The 21,738-nt window shown below is 42.3% G+C and overlaps 1 protein-coding gene across 1 annotated transcript in view; it reads right to left on the bottom strand.

Annotated features, from left to right (window-relative positions):
* The window catches only part of LOC136288515 (guanine nucleotide-binding protein G(q) subunit alpha), a 119,336-nt gene extending 98,510 nt beyond the window's left edge, over positions 1-20,826 (bottom strand). The window contains exon 1 of the mRNA XM_066181791.1: positions 20,263-20,826. Coding sequence (XP_066037888.1) covers positions 20,263-20,398 — 136 coding nt within the window. The 5' untranslated portion in view covers positions 20,399-20,826. The remainder of the gene's footprint in view (positions 1-20,262) is intronic.
* Between the last annotated feature and the right edge of the window lie 912 nt (positions 20,827-21,738).

Genomic DNA, 21,738 nt, shown 5'->3' with positions numbered 1-21,738 from the left:
TGCCATAGGATATGACAGTCACAGATAATGTGACAGACATGCAAGTGGGGCTCCTCTAGCGCTTTCATGGAAAGGGAAAAATATAATCTCCTACGGCCATGTAATTTATGCTAAAGGTCTCAAGCAAATTACCCTGGTATTTCTGCAAGTTTAAAAACTGTGATTCCTAAACCAGAAAAGCACCATACAGAAATACATCTGAAGAAAAGGAGCATGTGTCAGAACTACAGTTTTACTGCAGGAGCATATGATTATGACTGTACACCATTTGCTATGTGTTAACGAAAGAAGTACAAAACCAGTAGTAAAGGCATGTTATAAGCACATTGTGTTCATGAGAGCTACTTTAGCAAAAACCTGACAGAATTGGAAGCGTAAATAACTGGATTTAGATTTAAAACAGGAACAACTGGGAGTCATTTCAGAACATTTTATGACGTAGCCTAGAAAGCCACAATTATACAAAGAAAAAAGAAAATGAAAAACAATAAAAGCAGCCTGGATAAGAGAGGAAGCAAAAGAAGAAAATTGAAATAGGTAAGCCAAAAACATGGGAAATTTCAACCATCTTTAAGAGGAAAAAGTCAAATGATGACCTCTGGGGCTCCACATAAGACCACACTGTTTATTTAATGACAAGCCACACTGGTCCCATCATGAAACTGCTACTGTAGTCTACTTAATATTTATTAACACAGAAGAACACCCATGTAATTTTTTTTTTCTTTTAAGGAAGCACAGATCACATTTGCAATGACAATGAAAGAGTGCCCACTGAAGACCAACATCACAGAGGATTTACTCAAGTCAGAATGTCAGACAGAGGTCCAAAAGTTTTAGAAGGACTGGCTAGTAAGGCATACTGACTTGAAACTCTTGAACTATCACCCAAAAAAACTCAAAGGGTGAAAAACAGGTGAGGGAAAGAGATTGCATACCAAGACCGATGGCATTACAGTATTCAGATGGTCTGCTGTACAAAGTTTGTGGTTCTGAAGACCTAGACATCTGCCAAGCAACTGATCATACAACAAAGCAACACAGCATGCACTCAATAATAGCTGTTTGTCTGGCACTACACAGGCAAAGTCCTCAACAGACAACTGTCTTCCAGACAGGATCCAAACAATACAAAGACTTAAAAAAACCTTAAAAATCTTCACCCATGAGGTAAAATAAAAACATGAAATTATTACTGGTAGTAGTCGTACGTGATGCAAAAGCTGTGAACTGGTAAACAATGATGATATGATTCTGAAAACTATATTAGAATAACCAGTGAAACAGAAACAGGCAAATACTGTGTGTGTATCCAAATACTGTTAAATATAAACTTGTCAAACAATGACTAACCCACTCTAAAAAGAAATTATTCAGAAAACCATTGAAGTTACAGCAGTCATCTAAACATGAATAGTTTAATGTCACACCTCAGTAGGCTGTTACACTCCCTAAACACACTTCAACAGTGGTATTCCATCTAGCAGGACTTACATACTTGTAATAAAAAATATATACACATCACTTCAATTCTCACGATCTGAACTTAAGTACTGACCTTGAATTAAAAAGAAGTCAAAAACCAGCTACAAAAACAATTAAAGGATCATAAAATCCACTCTACAAAGTCAAAACAGAACTATGGAACCATCCAGACTGAGCCCCAAGGTACTGGAATAGTTTCTTTCTGTCCTCAAAGTTGATAACAAATGCAATGTTCATGATTATGATGAACTTAAAACAATCAGTTATGCAGTTATTTTACTTCTTATACTTTTATCTAATGTCAGAAAACAAATTCCACAATATATAAAGCTTATCAGACAGGTCTCTGGCATTTCATGCAACCATGTATTTTGGTTCAAAGGAACACATACCACCCTCTCAAAAGACACACACACACAAAAGACCCCTATCATAAATACCCACGAAAACAAACCTTTCTAAACCCACAAACAAGCCTAAGTTATTGAGCAGAGTGACATACACAATTATTGTCACTATACCTAAACTACAGTCTAGTTTGGTAGATTGAAATACTGTTTTAAGTAAGACAGTTATACTCAACCAATAAATAAACATTTGTCTTGCTTATGGCTCAATTTTTACTGCTTCCCCAGATTTTTGATCCTCTGAGCACATTTAAAAACAAGGCTGCAAAGAAATGGAAAGGTATTAGAAAATTCCATGTCACTAAGCAGAAGTAGCTTGTACCATGTAAACAAGAGAAAACAAACAGACACAGAAGGTGATCACATGTTTCTGCAGCTATGGGTTATTTCAGAAAATACTGTCGCTCTTTGAAAACAACTAAAATATAAAGCAAAAGCATTACAAAGTATTTTCATGATACTTTCTCCCCCTTTTTGCATGCTATTCTAACGAAAGACTACATCCTAGAAGCCTGACAAGTTATATAGTCATATATAATAACTTTTGCATAATTACCAGTTAAAATAATCTCACCATATTTTGTTTTTTAGACAACAAAAAGACAATCTCCTCCTGCTTCACTGGTTTTATTTAATGGGAAAACTCCACAGACAAAAAATGCAATGTAAATATTTAAATCTATCCTTCTCACTTTACTACATGAAACTGCAGACCAAAAAGGTCTGTAAATCAAAACATTCAGACAAAGTATTTTCTGAGAATAACCAAATGAAAACTGCACTAATAAAACTAACCTGGTTGTAAATTTACAAAATAAGTAAATCCAAGAATGTCATTTCCCAGAGAATGTTTGCATCATAAATTTCTCCAAGAAATCAATTCAAAGGCATACATACTAACTTCACTGTTCAGCATCAGAGGTTTGCATTTGGTGTAGGAAATACAGCCACAATTAAGCTATTAGCAAACTCTGCTCACGTTGTTTATGTAATTTTGGTTCAAAGGCCAAAATCTTCAGAGATTACTGTGAGTCTAGTTCTTAATCCTAATTAAATCTAATAAAAAATTCGAGTGTATTATTATGTTTTGGAGCCAAACACAGAACAAAATCAAAGTCAATCCGAATTCACTATTATCTTGCCTTGCAGGTAAGAGGAAAGGATGAATACAATGAAGTAAATAAACCCCACGAGAACAAAAATTGTTCTGGGCAGAGAATATTTCTGGATTTCTATGAACACCAGTGGTGTTAAAATCCAAACTTAAAGAATTGTAAGACAAGCCATTTTACTGATGCTAACTGTGGGGTGGCAGAGCACTGGCACAGGTTGCTCAGAGAAGCTGTGAATGCTCCATCCCTGGATGTGTTCAAGGTCAAGGCTGTACGGGGCACTGAGCAGCCTGGTCCTGGTCTAGTGGAAGGTCCCTGCCCATGGCAGGGGGTTGGAACTTCCAGATCCTTTCCCACTCATACCATTCTGTGATTCTATGAAGCATGCTGCAAGTCAATTTAATGAAATGCAGTAATTCGAGTTAATCTTTGTTGTTTGTAGAAAACACCCAGTTTTACATTTAGATGAAAGCATATTTACTCGTAATTTGTCTGTTCTGCTTTTCTATGAAATAAGCTGCTAAACCAGGAGAGACAGTCACCTAAATGAAATCCATCTTTGCGTCACTCAGAGTAAATGTTTATTACCTCCTTTAATTTATTTACCAATTCAAGGCTGAGCTAAACAGAGATCAAGAGGAAACTGAACATAGTACAAAAAAATAATTCCCATGTTATTTTCTTCTCAATGTTCTCTTCTTACCAAGAAAAACAGAAGTATGTTTAGGTGCATTTTGTTTTCAGAGGGGGAAAAAATATATGTATAAAGCATTGTTTCATACAGCTATCAAGTTAGGAAGATTGTTCAGGTTTGGAAAGACAGGTATCTGCTAGGTAATAAAAAAAACGCAACTGGAGGTTTTTTTGGAATGGAGAGTGTAAACGCCCCCTTCACTTTTTTTTTTTTTTTTTTTTAAATTATAAATTTACGATCAGAGGCTCTTAGGCAAAGGTTTGGGAAATAGGAATAGCAGTTCTTTACCAGTATGTACTACAAAGCAAACAAACATAAAAAAACTCTCACTAAACAACTACAGCATTAATAACAAACGAAAACAGTACCAAGAACTTTGAGGGTTTTGTTTTACAAAACCCAGGGTAGTTTGGTTTCGGTGTCTTTGTAGGATTTTTAGAGCGCTAAGCTGAAACAGTGGAAAAGTTCCGGGCTGGTAGCTGGGATGGCAGGGTGTTCTGGCAGGCAGGGGCAGGATGTCCAGGCAGCGCAGGGGGTGCAGGGTCACACTGTAGCAAGCGGAGCAGCGATGAAGAAGGCAAAGGCGAGGCAGGGCCGGCTCAGCTCCCACGGGTGGCAGAGAAAACTCAGGATTCAGGCCAAACCGGTGATAGTAGATTTCTTAGGACTGGATCTTTTTGGCCACAGTGAAACTCTTCTAGCTAGCAACAGACGTTTTTTCTCTCCCCCAACGCCGGAAGAAGAAGAGCCCACAGCTGCTTCAAGCTCTGTCTTTTACTTGCATTATCTCCCCCTTCCAACTTTGTCTATTTTTTTCTTTCAGTTAAGTACTCTCAAGTATTTAACACTTGGTCTTCTTGGTAACTTATGGGGAAAAAATTCTTTAGAGAAAGAAGGAACAAACCTAACCCCTAACATTATCCACCCCGAATTTTTTTCTCATACTAACATATTACATTGAGCTTAAATTGTAAAAAAAAAAAATATATATATATATACATATATATATATATACACACATATATATATATACATATATATATATATATATATATACACACACACATGCAAATATGGATACAGCCACATTGTCATGGGTAGTTCACTTTAAAACAAGGTTTCTTTGAGGTATGCATCGGGTTTCTCTATCTTTTTGCATCACCCACCAGGTGCAACCTGGTTTCTGAGCGAAGACAACCCCACGGATGGGATTGCTTTTGCTGGTGGCAGGATTAATCTAAACAGGTTTTTTAGCATACTTTTCATGTGTACTACTGGAACTTTATTTTTTTTTGTCGTTTGTAAGGGCCCAGATTGGGCAGGACTTGCTCGGTTGGTGGAACCTTGAGTGTTCACCAACCAGGTGGCCTTTGCTAAAATTAATATCTCAATTTTTGAAGGTTCTTTTACTCAGTGCCTTCAAGGTAGTTTTAAGCAGGCTATTGCACTGTTTAACTTTTTTGGCCGCTGGTGCATGATAAGGAATATGGTACACCCACTCAATGCCATGTTCTCTAGCTCAGGTGCTTATAAGACTATTCTTGAAATGGGTTCCATTGTCTGACTTGATTTTCTTAGGGGTGCTATGTCTTTACAGGACTTGTTTTTTCAGGCTTAGGATGGTGTTCTGGGCAGTAGCATGAGGGACAGGGTAGGTCTTTAACTATCTAGTGGTGGCTTTTACGATGGTTAGCACATAGCGCTTGCCCTGGCGGGTTTGGGGGAGGGTGACGTAGTCAATCTGCTAGGCTTCTTTATATTTATATTTGGACCATCGCTCACCGTACCATAAGGGCTTCACTCGCTTGGCTTGCTTGATTGTAGCACGCCTCACAGTCATGGATAACTTGAGAAATACTGTCTATGGTTAAATTTACTCTTTGGTCTCGGGCTTACTTATGGGTGGCATCTCTGCTTTGATGACCTGAGGCATCATGGGCCCATCGAGCTAGGAACAACTCTCCCTTGTGTTGTCAATTTAAATCTGTCTTTGACACTTTTATCTAGGCAGCTTGATCTACTTGCTTGTTGTTTTGGTGTTTTTCATTAGCCTGACTCTTGGGAACATGGGCATCTACATGGCAGACTTTCACAGGCAGCTTCTCTACACGAGTGGCAATGTCCTTCCATTCATCAGCAGCCCAGATTGGTTTTCTTTTACGCTGCTAGTTGGCTTTTTTCTACTTTTCTAGCCAGCCCCACAGAGTATTGGCTACCATCTACGAATCAGTGTAGAGGTAGAGCTTTGGCCACTTCTTTCTTTCAGCAATGTCAAGGGCTAATTGAACAGCTTTGAGTTTAGCAAGTTGACTTGATCTTCCTTCACCTTCAGTGGCTTCTGCAACTTGTCGTGTGGGGCTCTATACGGCTGCTTTCCACTTACGGTTCATTTTCACGATGCGACAGGAACCGTCAGTGAAAAGAGCATAGTGCGTTTTTTCTGTTGGCAGTTGGTTGTACGGAGGAGCTTCTTTAGCCCGTGTCACTTGTTCCTGCTCCTCTTTGTCTGTGAGACTAAAGTTTTTTCCTTTCAGTCAGTTTGTAATTATTTCTAAAATTCCAGGGCGATTTGGGCTTTTAACATGGGCACGCTGTGTGATGAGGGCAGTCCATTTGCTCCATGTGGCATCGGTGGCATGGTGGGTGGAGGGAGCTTTTTTTTTAAACATCCACCTCAGCACTGGTAGTTGGGGTGCTAAGAGGAGTTGTGCTTCTGTGCTAATCACTTCCTAGGCGGCTTGAACTTCTTCATAGGTGGCTAAGATCTTCTTCTCTGTGGGAGTGTAGTTGGCTTCAGATTTTTTGTAACTTCGACTTTAGAATTTCAGTGGTCGGCTTCAGTTTTCTCTAGGCACTTTCTGCTGAAGGCTTCAGGACAAAATGCTGTTTTCGGTTGCGGAGTAAAGCACATTCTTTATATGTGGTCTTGTCCTGACTGGGCCAAGGGCTACTGCATGAGCAATCTTCTGCTTGATCTGGGCAAAGGCGTGTTGCTGTTCAGGGCTCCAGTGGAAAATGTTTTTCTTGCGGGTAACCAGGTAGAGAGGGCTCACGATCTGACTGTACTCAGGAATGTGCATCTTCTAAAAATTTATGGCACCTTGGAAAGCTTGTGGCTTTTTTTCTGCTGGTCGGTGGAGACATTGCTGTGATCTTATTAATGATTTCAGTGGGGATCTGCCGCTGTCCATTTTGCTACTTTATTCTTAGGAACTGAATCTCTCTGGCAGGTCCTTTGACTTTGCTTTTCCTGATGGCAAACTCGGCTTTCAGCAGAATCTGGATGATTTTTTTTTCTTTTTTCGAACACTTCAGTTGCAGTCTTCTTTCACACAATGATGTCATCGATGTACTGTAGATGTTTTGGAGCCTCACCCTTCTCCAGTGCAGCTTGGATTAGCCTATGGCAGATGGTAGGGCTGTGTTTCCACCTCTGGGGCAGTTGGTTCTAAGTGTACTGCATGCCCCTCCAGGTGAAAGCAAACTGAGGCCTGCATTCTGCAGCTAGAGGAATGGAGAAAAATGCATTGGCGATGTTAATAGTGGCATACCACTTCGCTGCTTTGGACTTCAGCTCGTACTGAAGTTCCAGCATGTCCGGCACAGCAGCGCTCAGCGGTGGAGTCACTTCATTCAATGCACAATAGTCTACAGTCAGTCTTTATTCTCTATCAGACTTGTGCACAGGCCAGATGGGGCTGTTGAAGTGTGAGTTGGTTTTAATGACTACCTTTTGGTTCTCCAGCTCATGGATCATCTTGTGGATGGGGATCACGGCATTTTGATTTGTCTGATACTGCCGACGGTGCACTGTCGAGGTGGCCACAGGTACTTGTTGTTCTTCTACTTTCAGGAGTCTCACTGCAGATGAGTTCTCTGATAGTCCCGGCAAGGTGTTTAACTGCTTAATGTTCGCTGTTTCTACGGCAGCTATTCTAAAAGCCTATTTGAGTCTCTAAGGGTCTTTATAATAGCTATTCTTGAGGAAGTCTATGTCCAGAATACACGGAGTCTCTGGGCTGGTCATAATTGGAAGTTTCTGCTACTCCTTCCCGGTCAGGCTCACTTCGGCTTCAACTAGAGTCAATTCTTGTGATCTCTCCATTACCTTGGCAATGAAAATTGGTTCTGTCTCCACATGTCTCGATGGCATTAGAGTACACTGCGACTCAGTATTTACTAAAGCTTCATATTTTTGTGGCTCTGATGTGCCAGGCCATTGAATCTACACAGTCCAAAAAAACCGATTTTCCCGTGCCTCTTCTTGGCTAGAGGCAGGGCTCCTCTAGCACTGGTTATTATTCCCTTCTTGGACATACATGGTAGAGGTTTTTTCAAGGGAATTTGACACAGTATTCTCACTTCTGCAATACTTGGCAGCTTGCTCAAGGGAGGCTGAGGCTACTTTCATTCTAGTGGAACTTCTTCTGTTAGTGTTTTTCTTTTTGAGCTCACGTACCCGTGCTGCCAGGACAGAAGTGGGTTTCCTATGCCACACTCTCATGTCCTTTCCATGGTCACGCAGATAAAACTACAGGTCAGCTCAAGGGGTGTACCTTCTCTTTCTCGCTGGGGGATGTTGGGCTCTGATTCTGGGCCTTGTGACTCGCACTGGTGCTACATGGGAACTGTTTTTTCTCATTTCCTCTCTCATTTCTTTCATCTTTTTTTTTGAGTTTTTTCACTACTGCAAAGACAGGAGCCTGCATTGGGCTACTGATCATACTTTCATAATTTCTGAGCTTGTTGGCAACAGAACCCACTGTCTTTTGGATATTTTCGGCATTAATTGTTGCGATGAATGTGTCGTATTGAGATGGTCCATGAGTTGCCAGATTCCACAACATGTGCCCTGTGCATCTAACCTTGTTGGGGTCATTATCATGCTGTCTGGTCCTCCCAAAAAGTACTTCCAATACTGCCACTTCTTTTAACTGTTGGATTCCTTCTGCAAGGGTCCTCCATTGCATTCTATTGTTGTGCTCTTGCATTTTGTCTTTGTGGACAAACTTCTCTTTTACACTCATTAGAAGTCGTTCCCAAAGAGAAAGGGGCCTTTGCTTTCTTACAAATACTTGATTTATACCTGAGTCTTGGGTCAAGGGTCTTAAATTCTTTGCTTCAGCACTATCCAGTTGTACGCCTGTACAACTCTATAAGCCTCACGTCCTCGTCGTACAATATCTTTTTGCAGATTACGTAGACTTTCATATGACAGGAACTCAGTGATGATCTCAACTTGTGGCTCTTCTGCGGATTGTGAGGGCCTTTGTTTTTTACTTTTTAATACCAGGATTTGACGATTTCACTTTAGACTTGCTTGTTTTCACAGGGGTGACTGCTGCTGGCGGTGGCTGCCTTTGTGGTTCAGATGGAACCTGGACAGTTGTAACGTCTGTGGGTTCCACTGCTGCACCATCAATCTCTGCCTTCTCGGGGCAGGGGGAGGGTTTTGCATGAGCTGGGGAAATGTACTCCCTCAGCATCTGGCCCATCTCATGCATCTCTTTTACCAGAACCTCAACCCAATCCGGGTGGGTCCTTTCTGAGGCAGGCTGTGGGGCAGAGTTAGGCTCTGGGGTATCACCTCTATTCTGTGGGGTAGGTATCAGGGTGGTTATCTAGGTCAATCTTCCCTTATCTCTGAATGCTAAATAGAATACGCCGATTAGCAGCACCAGCCATTACATGATATCATTAGCATTCAGAGAGGATTTAAACCCTTCAAAAACTGGTGGGGCAGACCCAAAGAGGTGGGTAAAGGGTTGGGGAAAAAAACTCCCCCAGTGTCATTTCCTCACAGTAGGTACCATTGTTAAAGTAACTCAAAAAACACACAGTTAGTCTATGACAGCTTTGAATCCATGTGCCTGCCTTCCAGAGGAAATTAAAAATCCATGAGTTCTTCACTTTATTAAGCCGTAAAAGAAACTGGATGACAGTTACAGTAGCCTTAGTTCTAGGGCCCATGTTTAGATAAGGGCCTGCAAATGGAAGGAATACAGCCACAACCACATGCCATCCAAACCAGGGTAAGTTAGACCACATGATACTGCCTAATGAGGTTTTTATATCCAACCCACACAAAAGAAAGTACTAGGTTAGTTAAGAACCGCTATTTCTCTTCCCTTTTCTTTTCTCAGTGCCCTCAAGCCCCACACTTGGGCGCCAAAATCTGTCTTGGTTTGGGAAGACAGGTATCTGCTAGGTAATAAAAAAAACACAACTGGAGGTTTTTTTGGAATGGAGAGTGTAAACGCCCCCTTCACTTTTTTTTTTTTTTTTTTTAAATCATAAATTTACAATCAGAGGCTCTTAGGCAAAGGTTTGGGAAATAGGAATAGCAGTTCTTTACTAGTATGTACTACAAAGCAAACAAACATAAAAAAACTCTCACTAAACAACTACAGCATTAATAACAAACGAAAACAGTACCAAGAACTTTGAGGGTTTTGTTTTACAAAACCCAGGGTAGTTTGGTTTCGGTGTCTTTGTAGGATTTTTAGAGCGCTAAGCTGAAACAGTGGAAAAGTTCCGGGCTGGTAGCTGGGATGGCAGGGTGTTCTGGCAGGCAGGGGCAGGATGTTCTGGCAGTGCAGGGGGTGCAGGGTCACACGGTAGCAAGAGGAGTGTTACTAGCATTATCTCCCCCTTCCAACTTTGTCTATTTCTTTGGTTCGGTTAAGTACTCTCAAGTATTTAACACTTGGTCTTCTTGGTAACTTATGGGGAAAAAATTCTTGAGAGAAAGAAGGAACAAATCTAACCCCCAACGAAGATGTACAACAGCTTTAACTTCAGGAAATCACTTATTACCACAGCAGTCCAGTCATAGCATGACAGAACAGTTTGGGTTGGACGGTACCTTCAAAAATCATCTATACCACCTATCACACCAGGTTGCTCAAAGACCCCTCCAGTCTGGCCTTGTACACTTCCAAGGATAGGGCATCCACAGCTTCTCTGAGCAGCCCATTCCAGTGTCTCACCTGCCTCCCTGTAAAAGATTTCTTTCATAAATCCAATCTCAATCTACTCACTTTCAGTTCAAAACCATTGCTCCCTGTCCTCTGACTGACAGACCCAGGTAAAAAGTCTTCCTACAGCTCTCTTATATACACTCCTGGTATACTGAAAGGCAGCTTCAAGGTCTCTCTGGTATCTTCTTTTCTCCTGTCTGAAAAACTCACACTTTCTCAGACTCTCTTCACAGGAGAGCTGCTTCATCCCTCTGATGATTTTTGTGGCTCTTTTCTGAGCTCTTTTCAGTCTAAAAGGTCCACGTCCTTCTTGTGCTGAGGACCAACAAGAATCACCTCCCTTGACTCCCCAGCCAGACTTCCAGTGTAGGCCTGGCTTTCCTGGTTCCAAGTGCATACTGTTGTCTCACGTCCAATTTTTCATTCACTAGTACCCCTAAGTCTTCCTGCACAGGGCTACTCTCAATCCATTCATCCCCTGCATTGTACTCAAGTCAAGCGTTGTCCCACTCCACAGGCAACACACCCAGGACCCTGGACTTGGCCCTGCTGAACCTTGTTGAGGTTGCAACAGGCCCACTTACCACCCATCAAAGGTACTAACTGTACCTCTCAGATTGGTGTCACCTGGAAATCTGCTGGGGGTGCAACTTCCCACTGTTTATGTCACAATGAAGGTATTAAACAATATGATTCCTTGAGGGACACCACTCATTACTGTTTCCACTTGGCCATTAAACCACTGACCGTAACTCCTTGGATGCAACCACCATATCAGTTCTTTATTCATCAAAGAGTCTATCCATCCAACTTCCTTCACTCCAATTTAATAGTAAGAATGTTGGGAGGGGACACCATACCAAAGGCCTTATAGAAGCCTAGACAGATGACATATCTACCTCTTCTTTTGTCCACTGATACAGTTACTCCATCACAGAAGGCCACAAGATCAGTCAGGCAGTCAGTCCCCTGTGAAGCCTTGTTGGCTGACTCTATAATGAACACCCCCACATCTTCTGTATGTTTCAACAAATGTTTAAAGAAGATCTGTTCCATGATCTGAAGACTAAATTATAGTCTGAGTTTTGTCTTGAGTTCTAACACTGCCAAAGATATTTCCCCTACCTGGGGGGATTAAAAAAAGTTTCTCCAGTTTACTGTGATTTTACACTAAATCCTTTTGCCGTAACATGCAATACCTGTAACTTCCCAGATCAAATCCCTCACAAAAGTCACTTAGAAGAGGACTTAATGGGTTGGGGAAATGGTAATGAGCCAAACAGATTTTGATCTCTAAATCTCTCTTTTAATAATGAGCCAAATCGGCCAAGAGAGCTGTTTGGTGGCCTGCACTCTGGGATTAACTACTATTCCCATCACTGTTGAAGATGATCAGGTGCATACATCATAACCACCCCTCAAAAAAACAGGCAGTTTCAGGACAAGAGAGATTCAAGTGGCATGAACATTGTTGCTGTGTATGAAAACACTTCCAGAATTCAGGTTCTATTAACACACAAACAAGAAATAAAAACAAGAAAAAGAGAATACCAGAGTTATTCAAATATAGGTGTAGGAATATGTCCTTTATTCTTTGGCTTTTTGTCCCTAGCACAACTACACAGCATCTCTGTTTCCAGGCTACTATTATTTTCTTTTTAAAAACAAACAATTAAACAGAAACACAAGGGAGTAGTATTGTAAGAATCATTATTTTCCCTCCTAAAAGACTAACTGAGCTAAAACAAATTTTACAAAGGAGTACTCCGGGTTTGTTATTTATAGTTCCTTTTTGCAAACCTTCTTTGAAAGGTTTAAACTGTCAACATAAGTATTTATTTTAACACAATCTAGTCAGCACACTCCAAAAACACAAGCATCAGATCCTTCAAGTACCTGGATGGCTGTGTAAGAATGTATTCAAGATACATGAATTATGCCTTTATTTTTCAGTCTTTAATTTCAACTGGTTTTGCTGCTCTGGTCTATGAGACTAAGAGGCACTTACAATGCTTTGCAAATCCATTATCAGAACAAAATATAAGTTCCATACTTGATCATTAGTTTCCCAAGCCTGATCAGTTCCCAAAAGCATAAAGAATGATGGCATCTTTTCCAACTTCTATGTGTTTTGCATTTTTCTGGTGTTCTGAGCTAGCAGCTGCTTCAGAAGCCTTCTGTTTGACTTTCTGCATGACACCGTTCACCCAGAAATGTCGGCTGGAATACCTTTCAGCATTCTTTTTCAACATTCCCTAATATAAGCAAGAAAATGAACATTAACATTGAAGACTAAGGAGTTAAAAACTCGACTGTGATGGTTTTGTAGAACAAGGAAATAAAGCAAGTTTCCTTAACTCACAGATATTCTCATTCAGTATAAGGATTCAAAGATTATCAGGAGAGCACTGAAGTAGCCAAGGACCAAAAAGAATATGCAAGTGTCTAGTGAGCATTTAGCAAATGCTAAATCTAGCTAAATCTAGCAAAACTAGATAGCAATGCATACTCTGTGTCTTAAGAATACTACTATAATTAAAACATTTTTTCCTAATGGATAATTTCAAAGTGTACCTAAAACACGTTCACTCTATTATACCTTAGCCTATTAAAATATGAACAAGAATAAGATCTCTTTAGATTGATTTCATGGCTATGTAGTAACTAAATAAGTAATTTCTACCTTGATTCCTGTTTACTCAAATAATCTCTAACAAGCTTTTTTTCCACATCCAGATACACCATGTTCCTACAGAACAGAAACCTGTGCTCTTACATTGGATTTAGCTTAAAGGTGGCTAACCCTATCTAGGCAAAGACTATTCTGATCCGTATTTGGTGATACTTACCAAGATTTGAGCTGTATTTTTAACTTAACTCCAGAAGACTTAAAGGATCCAACTGCACTCAGCTCTTTAGAGAAAAGAAGATTGGGGGTAGAGGGGAGAAATACAACATATTTTAAAATTTAACTGCCCTTCCCATGATTTCCTTTGGGAAAAACAAATCCTCCTTCAACAGACTTTCGACAGCCGGGACTGAGTACCGAAGCACTTCAACAAGGACCACAATGGCATTCTCCTAGATACAAACCAAAAGACACAGATAATCACTGAGAACAGGGCCTTGGGTAGAAACCTTAACTACATACTCTGAGGCAAACAGACTCAGACTCTGGTACTAGTCTAAACGACCTAGTCTCATTCATTTGTAACAGATGCTTCTTCCACACTCAGGTCAATCTAAATTACAAATAGCAAAGCTCCCAGATGAAGCTGTCAATACACAGCTCAGCTGTACCGAGGCAATAGTGACATAGCCTTTAAGTTTTCAATTTACTGAATCACTAGTTGCTTCCGCTTTCATAAACTTTCTAATGCTCCGTTGCTTATTCAAGCAAAACACTTATTGCACACCACCTACTCTCCACAGAAAGATGAGCTGAACCAACACAGTGGGGCTCACCTAAATCATACAGTTCAATACAGTAGCTTGTCAGATGATTCTGCCTTAATGGACTGACAAAGGAGGAATCTTACTTGGTGGGGTTTATTTTTTTTTTCTGGAATAGCCACTCCACCTTCTCAAACAGCAGAATGAAATGAGTAACAGTACTTTTCTGTTGGCAACTGCATCTGCCTCAGGGTTCTGGGATAAAACTCTGCATTACTGATCAACAGTAAATAGTGTACAAATTAGGTAGTTTAACTATTCCATGCCATTTGTCCTTTGAAAATTTACGAAGGACCAAAAACTGTAGACAATTATGCTTCAGTTTAGTCTCAGTATCAGCACTACTTACCGAGGGAACAATGTGCTTTCAGAACACTTCAGACTGAAACCTTAGTTTAGCCTGAAAAAACATTTGTGCTATTCCTGGAACTCCCCCAGTAACTTACAAAACTTTTAACTTCTAAAACTTTAGTATCCCTTGGACTTCTCTCATCCAGTTTTAACACATCTAACTTCTTTGCACAGATAATAATTTTTAAAACCTGTGTCATGCTTCTTTCTTTTCGGCCAACACCATGTGTTTGGTTTCCTAGTGTTTTCTATACGCTAATTCTTCCTTTGTTTTCCCTTGCTTTCCTGCTCTTTGATCCTGCCAGGTTTCGTGATTACAGTAAATAAAAGGTGAATACTGAAAAACTTCGTAATTTCATCAGCAACAGATGTTCATACACAGTTGCATTTGTGTACAAGAACAGATTTTCTTAGTCTTCTACCATTCAGCTTAAGGAAGCTGACAGATAAAAATACTGCGCTTAGAGCATTCTATTGCTGCAACGAAGCTAATCACCATTAATCGGACATCTACCTTACTTTATTTCACACCTCTCTGTGATTAGTTTGGCAGTTTGCAAGGCAGTGCTTCCCTCAATGAAACTGATGTTACCACCATACAACAACAAAATTAATACGAAGCAACTAAAGTAGCAGAATTATTATTTCCTCATTTTGCAGCACACACTCAAATGCCCATTCTCCAAAGATTTCTCTGCTCAGCATGTATGTTTTCATCCTACATTTAATCAACACTGTCAGTGTAACATACAAATTAGGGGCCATTTGGCTCTTTGACACGTAAAGAAAGCTAAATTAGTCTGAATTCTTTAACTGTTCAGACCCTCTGCTAGTTCCTATTAACTTTGGTGGGTGTAGATCACTTCTCGAGTAGTAAAAACAGAAGAACAAACCCTTTTTAAAGGCCACACACAAAGTATCCTTTTGTGGTGCACTAAAAATAAATGTTCCTAAATTTTCTAAATATATATTCTTCACATTACCACACTGATATCCAAATGATGATTTGTGTTTTCCTAACCCACAAAAAAGATGTTCTTATATATGGACATATCTGTGTATATGAGAATACATCAAGGTGTTAGTATCCAGAATGAAAGTACATTTCCTCAAAAACACCTTCTGCTAAACATTTACCTATCTAGCTACAATACGTAAGAAGAGATAAGTTAATTATTTGTTCATTTTACAGTAATAAAGATGTACTGTGTCTATTACCTAAAGTTATCTGAAAGAGTTCAGTGTGAGCAGAATGATAAATATACAACTTACAAGAAAAATAAGGAAGCTTGTTTCTCCAGCTGAAGAAATTATATGAAACAAAAGTCTGCCGTTGTTGGCTTAACAGACCCATTTCCCCTACAATGTATCTACACAAAGTATGCCTCTCTGTGAACACAACAAGTTCTGCATGTTCAACATCTAATTCTGCTGACATGGGTTAAGAAATAATAAATATATTCACCTTATGTTCAAAAGCATCTTTTGGCATAAGGTTGCTGTTCATGCTGATGCCTTAAGCTTTAGTTTTCATATTTGCAGAGTCTCTGGAGCCTAGGGATGTAGTTCTGAGCCTCATATTAAGTGGCAGTAAGCTCTCTTCACAGAGGAGGTAGACAAAACAAATCCTTTTTCTGCGGACAACAGAGGACACCTTTCAGGCCCGAAAGCATAAACAACGGTGGACTGAAGGGAGGAACAAGAAGGATGGGACCTCACAACCTGAAGCTGTAATTGGACAATTGGACAAAAGGCCTGGAGGCCTTTCAATAAATGCCGACTTTATACTCTAGCTCTGTCCAGTCTCTGTTTCAGGTCAGCCTTCAAATGGCTTATCGTCCATCCACTTTCTGTGCTACAGCTGGGAGAATAGAAGGACATTTGTATCAAGTCAAGTCTCTTCACTGACAAATTCGCTATCTACAACATAAGAAGCACCTAACTGTTAAAAACCAAGCTTTGCAGGTGACACAATACCAACCAATATGCTGCAAAAAAATAGCACTGTCACAGATCTCCAGTACCTAATCCAGCCAGGGTTTACAGACACACAGGCATAGCTAGCACAACATTTGCAGATTATTTTCTTAGATACTCAAGGCATACCCCAGCAAGAAAACTGTGTACAATATTAATGTATAGAGTCTACAGGCAGACTATGTCCAGGAGTGATGGTTTATGGCTACAAACCTGCCATGCAGACCCAAATGCTGCTTTCTGAGCCCCTGGAAAATTTACATGGATGGCAGGAAAAAAATTATATACAGAATTAAGACAAAAAAATTATTTAGTAAGTATATGGCTCTTACTACTTAAGAGCTTAAAAATAAATATGTGCATATGTGCTTAAAATAAAAGCATGCGGAACACATTGGCAGAGGCAAATATAAAAGAACACCTCTTCATTTTCTCCACTAATTATAAAAACAATGTGTTTTTACAGCTAACAGCAAACAATGCATGGATATTAACAACTGTAAACTCTGAAGAAGAATCACAGGGTTTTACGAAGTGTTCAGCAGTAATGACATCCAGAAGAGTTTGAAAAATACATATTAAAACCAAATTCGGTGGAAGACTGTATTTGTTCCAAAGTGTCTAGAAACACTACAGCCAAGTTTCGCTAGCTGAAACTACTACAATGTAATAAGCTTCGATGCATATTTATGGATTCTGACTTTCCACAACTACAATTGTAAAAATATACTTTGTCCTGTTCTAATATGTTTAAAAAAAAAAATGTACAAAAAAGCACCTAAAAGTGGTATTTTAATGTTCAATCAAAGAGTGTTTATTTTTAAACTAATACCTACAAATAATCTTAGCACACACGAAAAGTTTTACAGAAATTACTTTGGATTTTGAACTCTTTGATTTCATGGAAAGTAAAAAGATATTATGAGCATGTTAGAAGAGTCTATCAAGCAGTGTATGTGTGTGTCTGTGTGCATGGGTGTGTGACACAGTAACCATTAGGAGGAACTTACCTTTTGTGCTGCCTTTCGCAAGTTAAGGAGGAAAAAAACCTTTTCCTCTGAACCAAAAAAGATTAATTTTTTCTTTATGTTTACATATGTGCATTTTCATGTGTGTACATCTAATTTTTAAGCAAGTGTAATAATAAAACAACTTAGCACAGATACAGTTGTTTGTCCCTAGAAAGGTTGATAATACCTTTCACTTGGCACTTGCAACTAGTCTGAAAAACATGCACAGCCACTTAACAAGGATCAGCTTAAACCGCACTAGTATTCTCCTTACAAGTCAAAGGATATTCCTTAGTCCTACATGTAAAACCCTTAACATGCTACTGGGTTTTCCATACCCAATAATACTTAAGGGAGTGGGACTGAGAAATTGGCACTTCCAGAAAAGAAAAGAAAAAGAAAACCCAAATAAGTTTGCTTATGTTTACATAAAATTAGGCAGCACTAGTGATTTTCCCCCTAAAAACGAAGGGGAAAGAGATAAAATGGGACAGTAAACATCTATTCAGTGAAAAAAATCAGATAATTTTAAGCATGTTCAGATGGTTTTCATGATAACAGCCTCACCATTTTTAATGAATATATTTTCATTTGAAAAAGGTTTCATCTGTCTCACAGCCATGTGAATGACTCGTACAAACAACAAATTTAGTAACTGAGCAATTGCTTATGCTGGGGAAACAATGAAAGTGACTAAAAAAAAAAGTGCTCTAAGGTACTTGAGATAAACCCACTTATGAAAGAAGCTTCCCTAAAATTGTTTTAGAAATTGAAACCTGAGTCGATGCAATACCAAGACACCAAGGGTCATTTACTACATGCTGCATTTCACAAGACAAGAACATTAAGTGTTAATCCAAATGTGCACATACATTTTCAGTAAAACATGACAGTGGATGACAAAACAAAAGATAAAAAATGCACGCACGGTAACAATTTCTGTACTGGTTTTATTACCCAGGCATACGGATGTGCTGTTAAGTACATGCAGCCAAAGTTCAGCCCTCTAGACCTCTAGAGTACACCATGCCTCCACTTTCACAAGTCTATTGGAACTCTTAGCTGGCACTGATGATGAACGCAGGAATCTTTTATATGGGAATTTAACAGTGCTTTCCCTAATTCCTTCTATGTGTTGGCTTCTCCCCGTTCTTCTGCAAATCACCACACATTATCTGGTCTAAAGCGATGCCGTAACTGGACTCCGGTGTACCAACATCTATCCCAGTCCTTTATATAACTGGTTGGAAGGACCTTGTGAAGCAGCTCAAGTTCTGCGTTTCTAACTGCAGAACTGAATCACTGAATTTCTTCTCCAGGTAATATATATCGGTCTCATTCAGTGAATTTCAAACATATCTGAAAATCCAGGAGAAGCCTCTAGCACTACTGTAAGAGAAATCAAGAATACACAGAAAATATCTGGACCTGAGTAACAGGTCAAATGTATGTACTGTCTCTTTTGAAACAAGTGTCTATTATTAATCATACTTAGACATCCATAATATGAAGCAAGGACAATACATTTTATCTTTTTTTGTGAATCCTAGAAGTCACACCATGCACTGCCAAAGACCAAAAACAGGCCGAAATCCAACAGAACATCATTACTGTGAGTGCTGCATCCATGTCCACTACTTCTCTCCCACACCAGTTAGAGATTCCAACCTTCTCTAAATGCAGAAGATAACCTTCAGGAAGTAGCACATTCATATGGAAGCACTAGAATGTATTCAAACTTTTCCTTTCAACTTGCCTTACCTCATTGAAAAGGCAGTTTACTTCCTCCATATAAATCACTACTTCCACACACATGGCCCAAGGAAAAATCTTCCCTGTAAACATCCCACATCCATTTGGAACATACTCATTCATCCACACTCCAGACAGTCGTGCAAAAATACTTTAAGGCCTGTGAGCCCAGGTAGGAGCTAATTCCAGGGAGCTACGCGATACAGTGCATCACACTGGACACAGGCAGGCATATTTTAATTCGAAAGGCTTATTTTAACATAAGTCAAATTTCTATTAGATAAATGCCGCCTCTGTGTACTTGCAACTCTAAAATAGCAACCTCTGCTTTAATTTAAGAGAAATTATACAGCTGAATTTGTGTCCTGACCAGTGGGTGGATTCCAACGGTATTAAAGATCCTGTAATCATCCTGCACACTTCAGGTTACCCCTCAGCTTGGCATGTGTATCTGGGCCTTTACGGCTCCCTTTCCTTTACAGAAACCGGTGCGCAAGCTGAGCACAAGCCCCTTATCCCAATTTACCTCAATAAATAAAAATCACAATTAAAATGCAACCGGTGAGCAACCAACCTTCCCGAAGCTCACGGAACAATGCAGATATCACACCCGCTACCATCGACCTGCACAGCTACTCCTTTAATCCGCTTCGCTACCATCGCTCTCCCACACATCGACATTTGCCACTCGTCCCGCAGCCCCCTCACTCACCCGCCTTTAGTTCCTTCTCCATTTTGAAAGGCCGCTTCCCGTTCCACACCGAACCCACCCGCCGACGATGCCCGCCGGGCGGGCACACACGCCCCGTTCCCCACGGCGGGGGCTCGGCCTGCGGCTCCCCGCGGCGGGGGCGACGAGCGCCCAGAGGCACCGCAGGCATCGTCGCTGCCGCCTCGTCCCCGCCGCCGGGTGCCTGCGGCCGGGCACGGACCGCGCCGGCGGCGATGCCCGGGCTGCAGCCCGGCGGCACCTGGGGCGTGCGCGCCGGCGGCGGCCGGAGGCGAGTGGCCCGCACCGGGAGGAGGAAGCCCCGCACTCACCCAGCAGCAGCAGCTTCAGCTCGCGGCGGGCGTCCCGCTTGTCCCGACGCAGCTGCCGCTCGATCTCGTCGTTGATCCGCCGGGCTTCCTTGGCTTCCTCGCTCAGGCAGCACGCCATGATGGACTCCAGAGTCATTCTTCCTAACTGGTTCAGACACAACCCCCACCCCCCCTAAACCCGCACGCACACTCGCACAAACGCACCCCGCCGCCGCTCCGGCCCCGGGGGGCACAGGCGCTCTCCGAGAGCCCGGGGGCCGCCGCAGGGCAGGCGCGTAGGCACAGCAGCCTTGATGCCAGAGAGAGGCAAGAAGAAAGGCAGGGCCGCTGGCGGCGCGGATCCCCGCTCCCTGCCGTTGACACCCGCCGCTGCCAACTCCTCCTCTCCTCTAAATCATGCACCGAACAACATGGAAACATCCACCGCGGCGGCAGCAGCAGCAGCGCTACCCAGCCGAGCCGCCCCTCGCCGCGCCGCTCCCCTTCCCTCGCCGCCGCCCGCAGACCGCGCGGTCCCCGAGTGTCCCTGGCGGCCGTAGACACCCCCGCCGCCCTCCGACGCGACCACCCCACCCCCTGTGGAAGCGCTAATGCCCACTAACCCCTCCCCCGCCCCGCACACGCATACATCTCTCCGCCGCTCCCCGCCCCCGGAGCGGGACCTCGGCTCCTGTGGGGTGGGCGAGACCGCAGCTGCCCGGCAGGAAGAGCTTCCCCACGGGCGCTCCTTCCCGCCGCCCCGGCCGCTCGCCCTTCCAAGCAGGAGGCGGGGAGTGATGGTGAGGGAAACCGGAGCTCGCTGTTACGGAGCTGTCGCTGTTCGACTCCGCTCGTTTCGGCCCTGCCCGCGTTGCCGACAGAGCAGCGGAAAGGGAAACGAGGACACTAGCAGGGGTCGAGCTCGACCGTCTTATAAATGGTTGGGCTCCGCGGGCGTGGTGCACCAGGAATATGGCGGCCCGTCTCCCGCCGCCCCGCGGCGCGGTAGCGGCGATCGGCCGGGGCAGCCGAGCCCCCGCCCGCGCTGTGCCGCCCCCAGGGCCGCCCCGCCCGCCCTGCGGCTGCGGAGGAGGAGGAGGTGCGCGGAGAGACTGAACGGATTCTCACGCCAAATGGCTGCGAGGAGTTGTGTCTGCTCCGGTTCGTCCTGCCGGGCAGCGCCTTCCCCAACGCCGTGTTTGCTTTCCCTTCCTTTGTTTTCAGTCGTGGGCACACATTTTTATTCGGTTCCCATCCTAGGAGAGATGAGTTAGGTTGGCAGGGACTGGCGGAAAATGTGGCCGGCTGAGGAAGGAAGGGAGGAAGGGAGGAAGGGAGGAAGGAAATGCCTTTTCCACCTTTGGCCGAAATGGGAAGGCAGAGCGGGATACACGCACACCGTCAGGCACGCAGAAGGTTTAGCGCCCTGACTCCCTGCTGGGAAGGCAAAGCTGTGCGTTCGGCACGAACGCGCTGGGATATCCCACGGAACGCCAC

The sequence above is a fragment of the Chamaea fasciata genome, unplaced genomic scaffold (assembly GCF_029207755.1).
Source record: "Chamaea fasciata isolate MVZ Bird 193981 ecotype frontalis unplaced genomic scaffold, bChaFas1.0.hap1 SCAF_4, whole genome shotgun sequence".
In the NCBI taxonomy this organism is placed as follows: Eukaryota; Metazoa; Chordata; class Aves; order Passeriformes; family Sylviidae; genus Chamaea; species Chamaea fasciata.
This window is presented reverse-complemented; position numbering and strand designations above follow the sequence as displayed.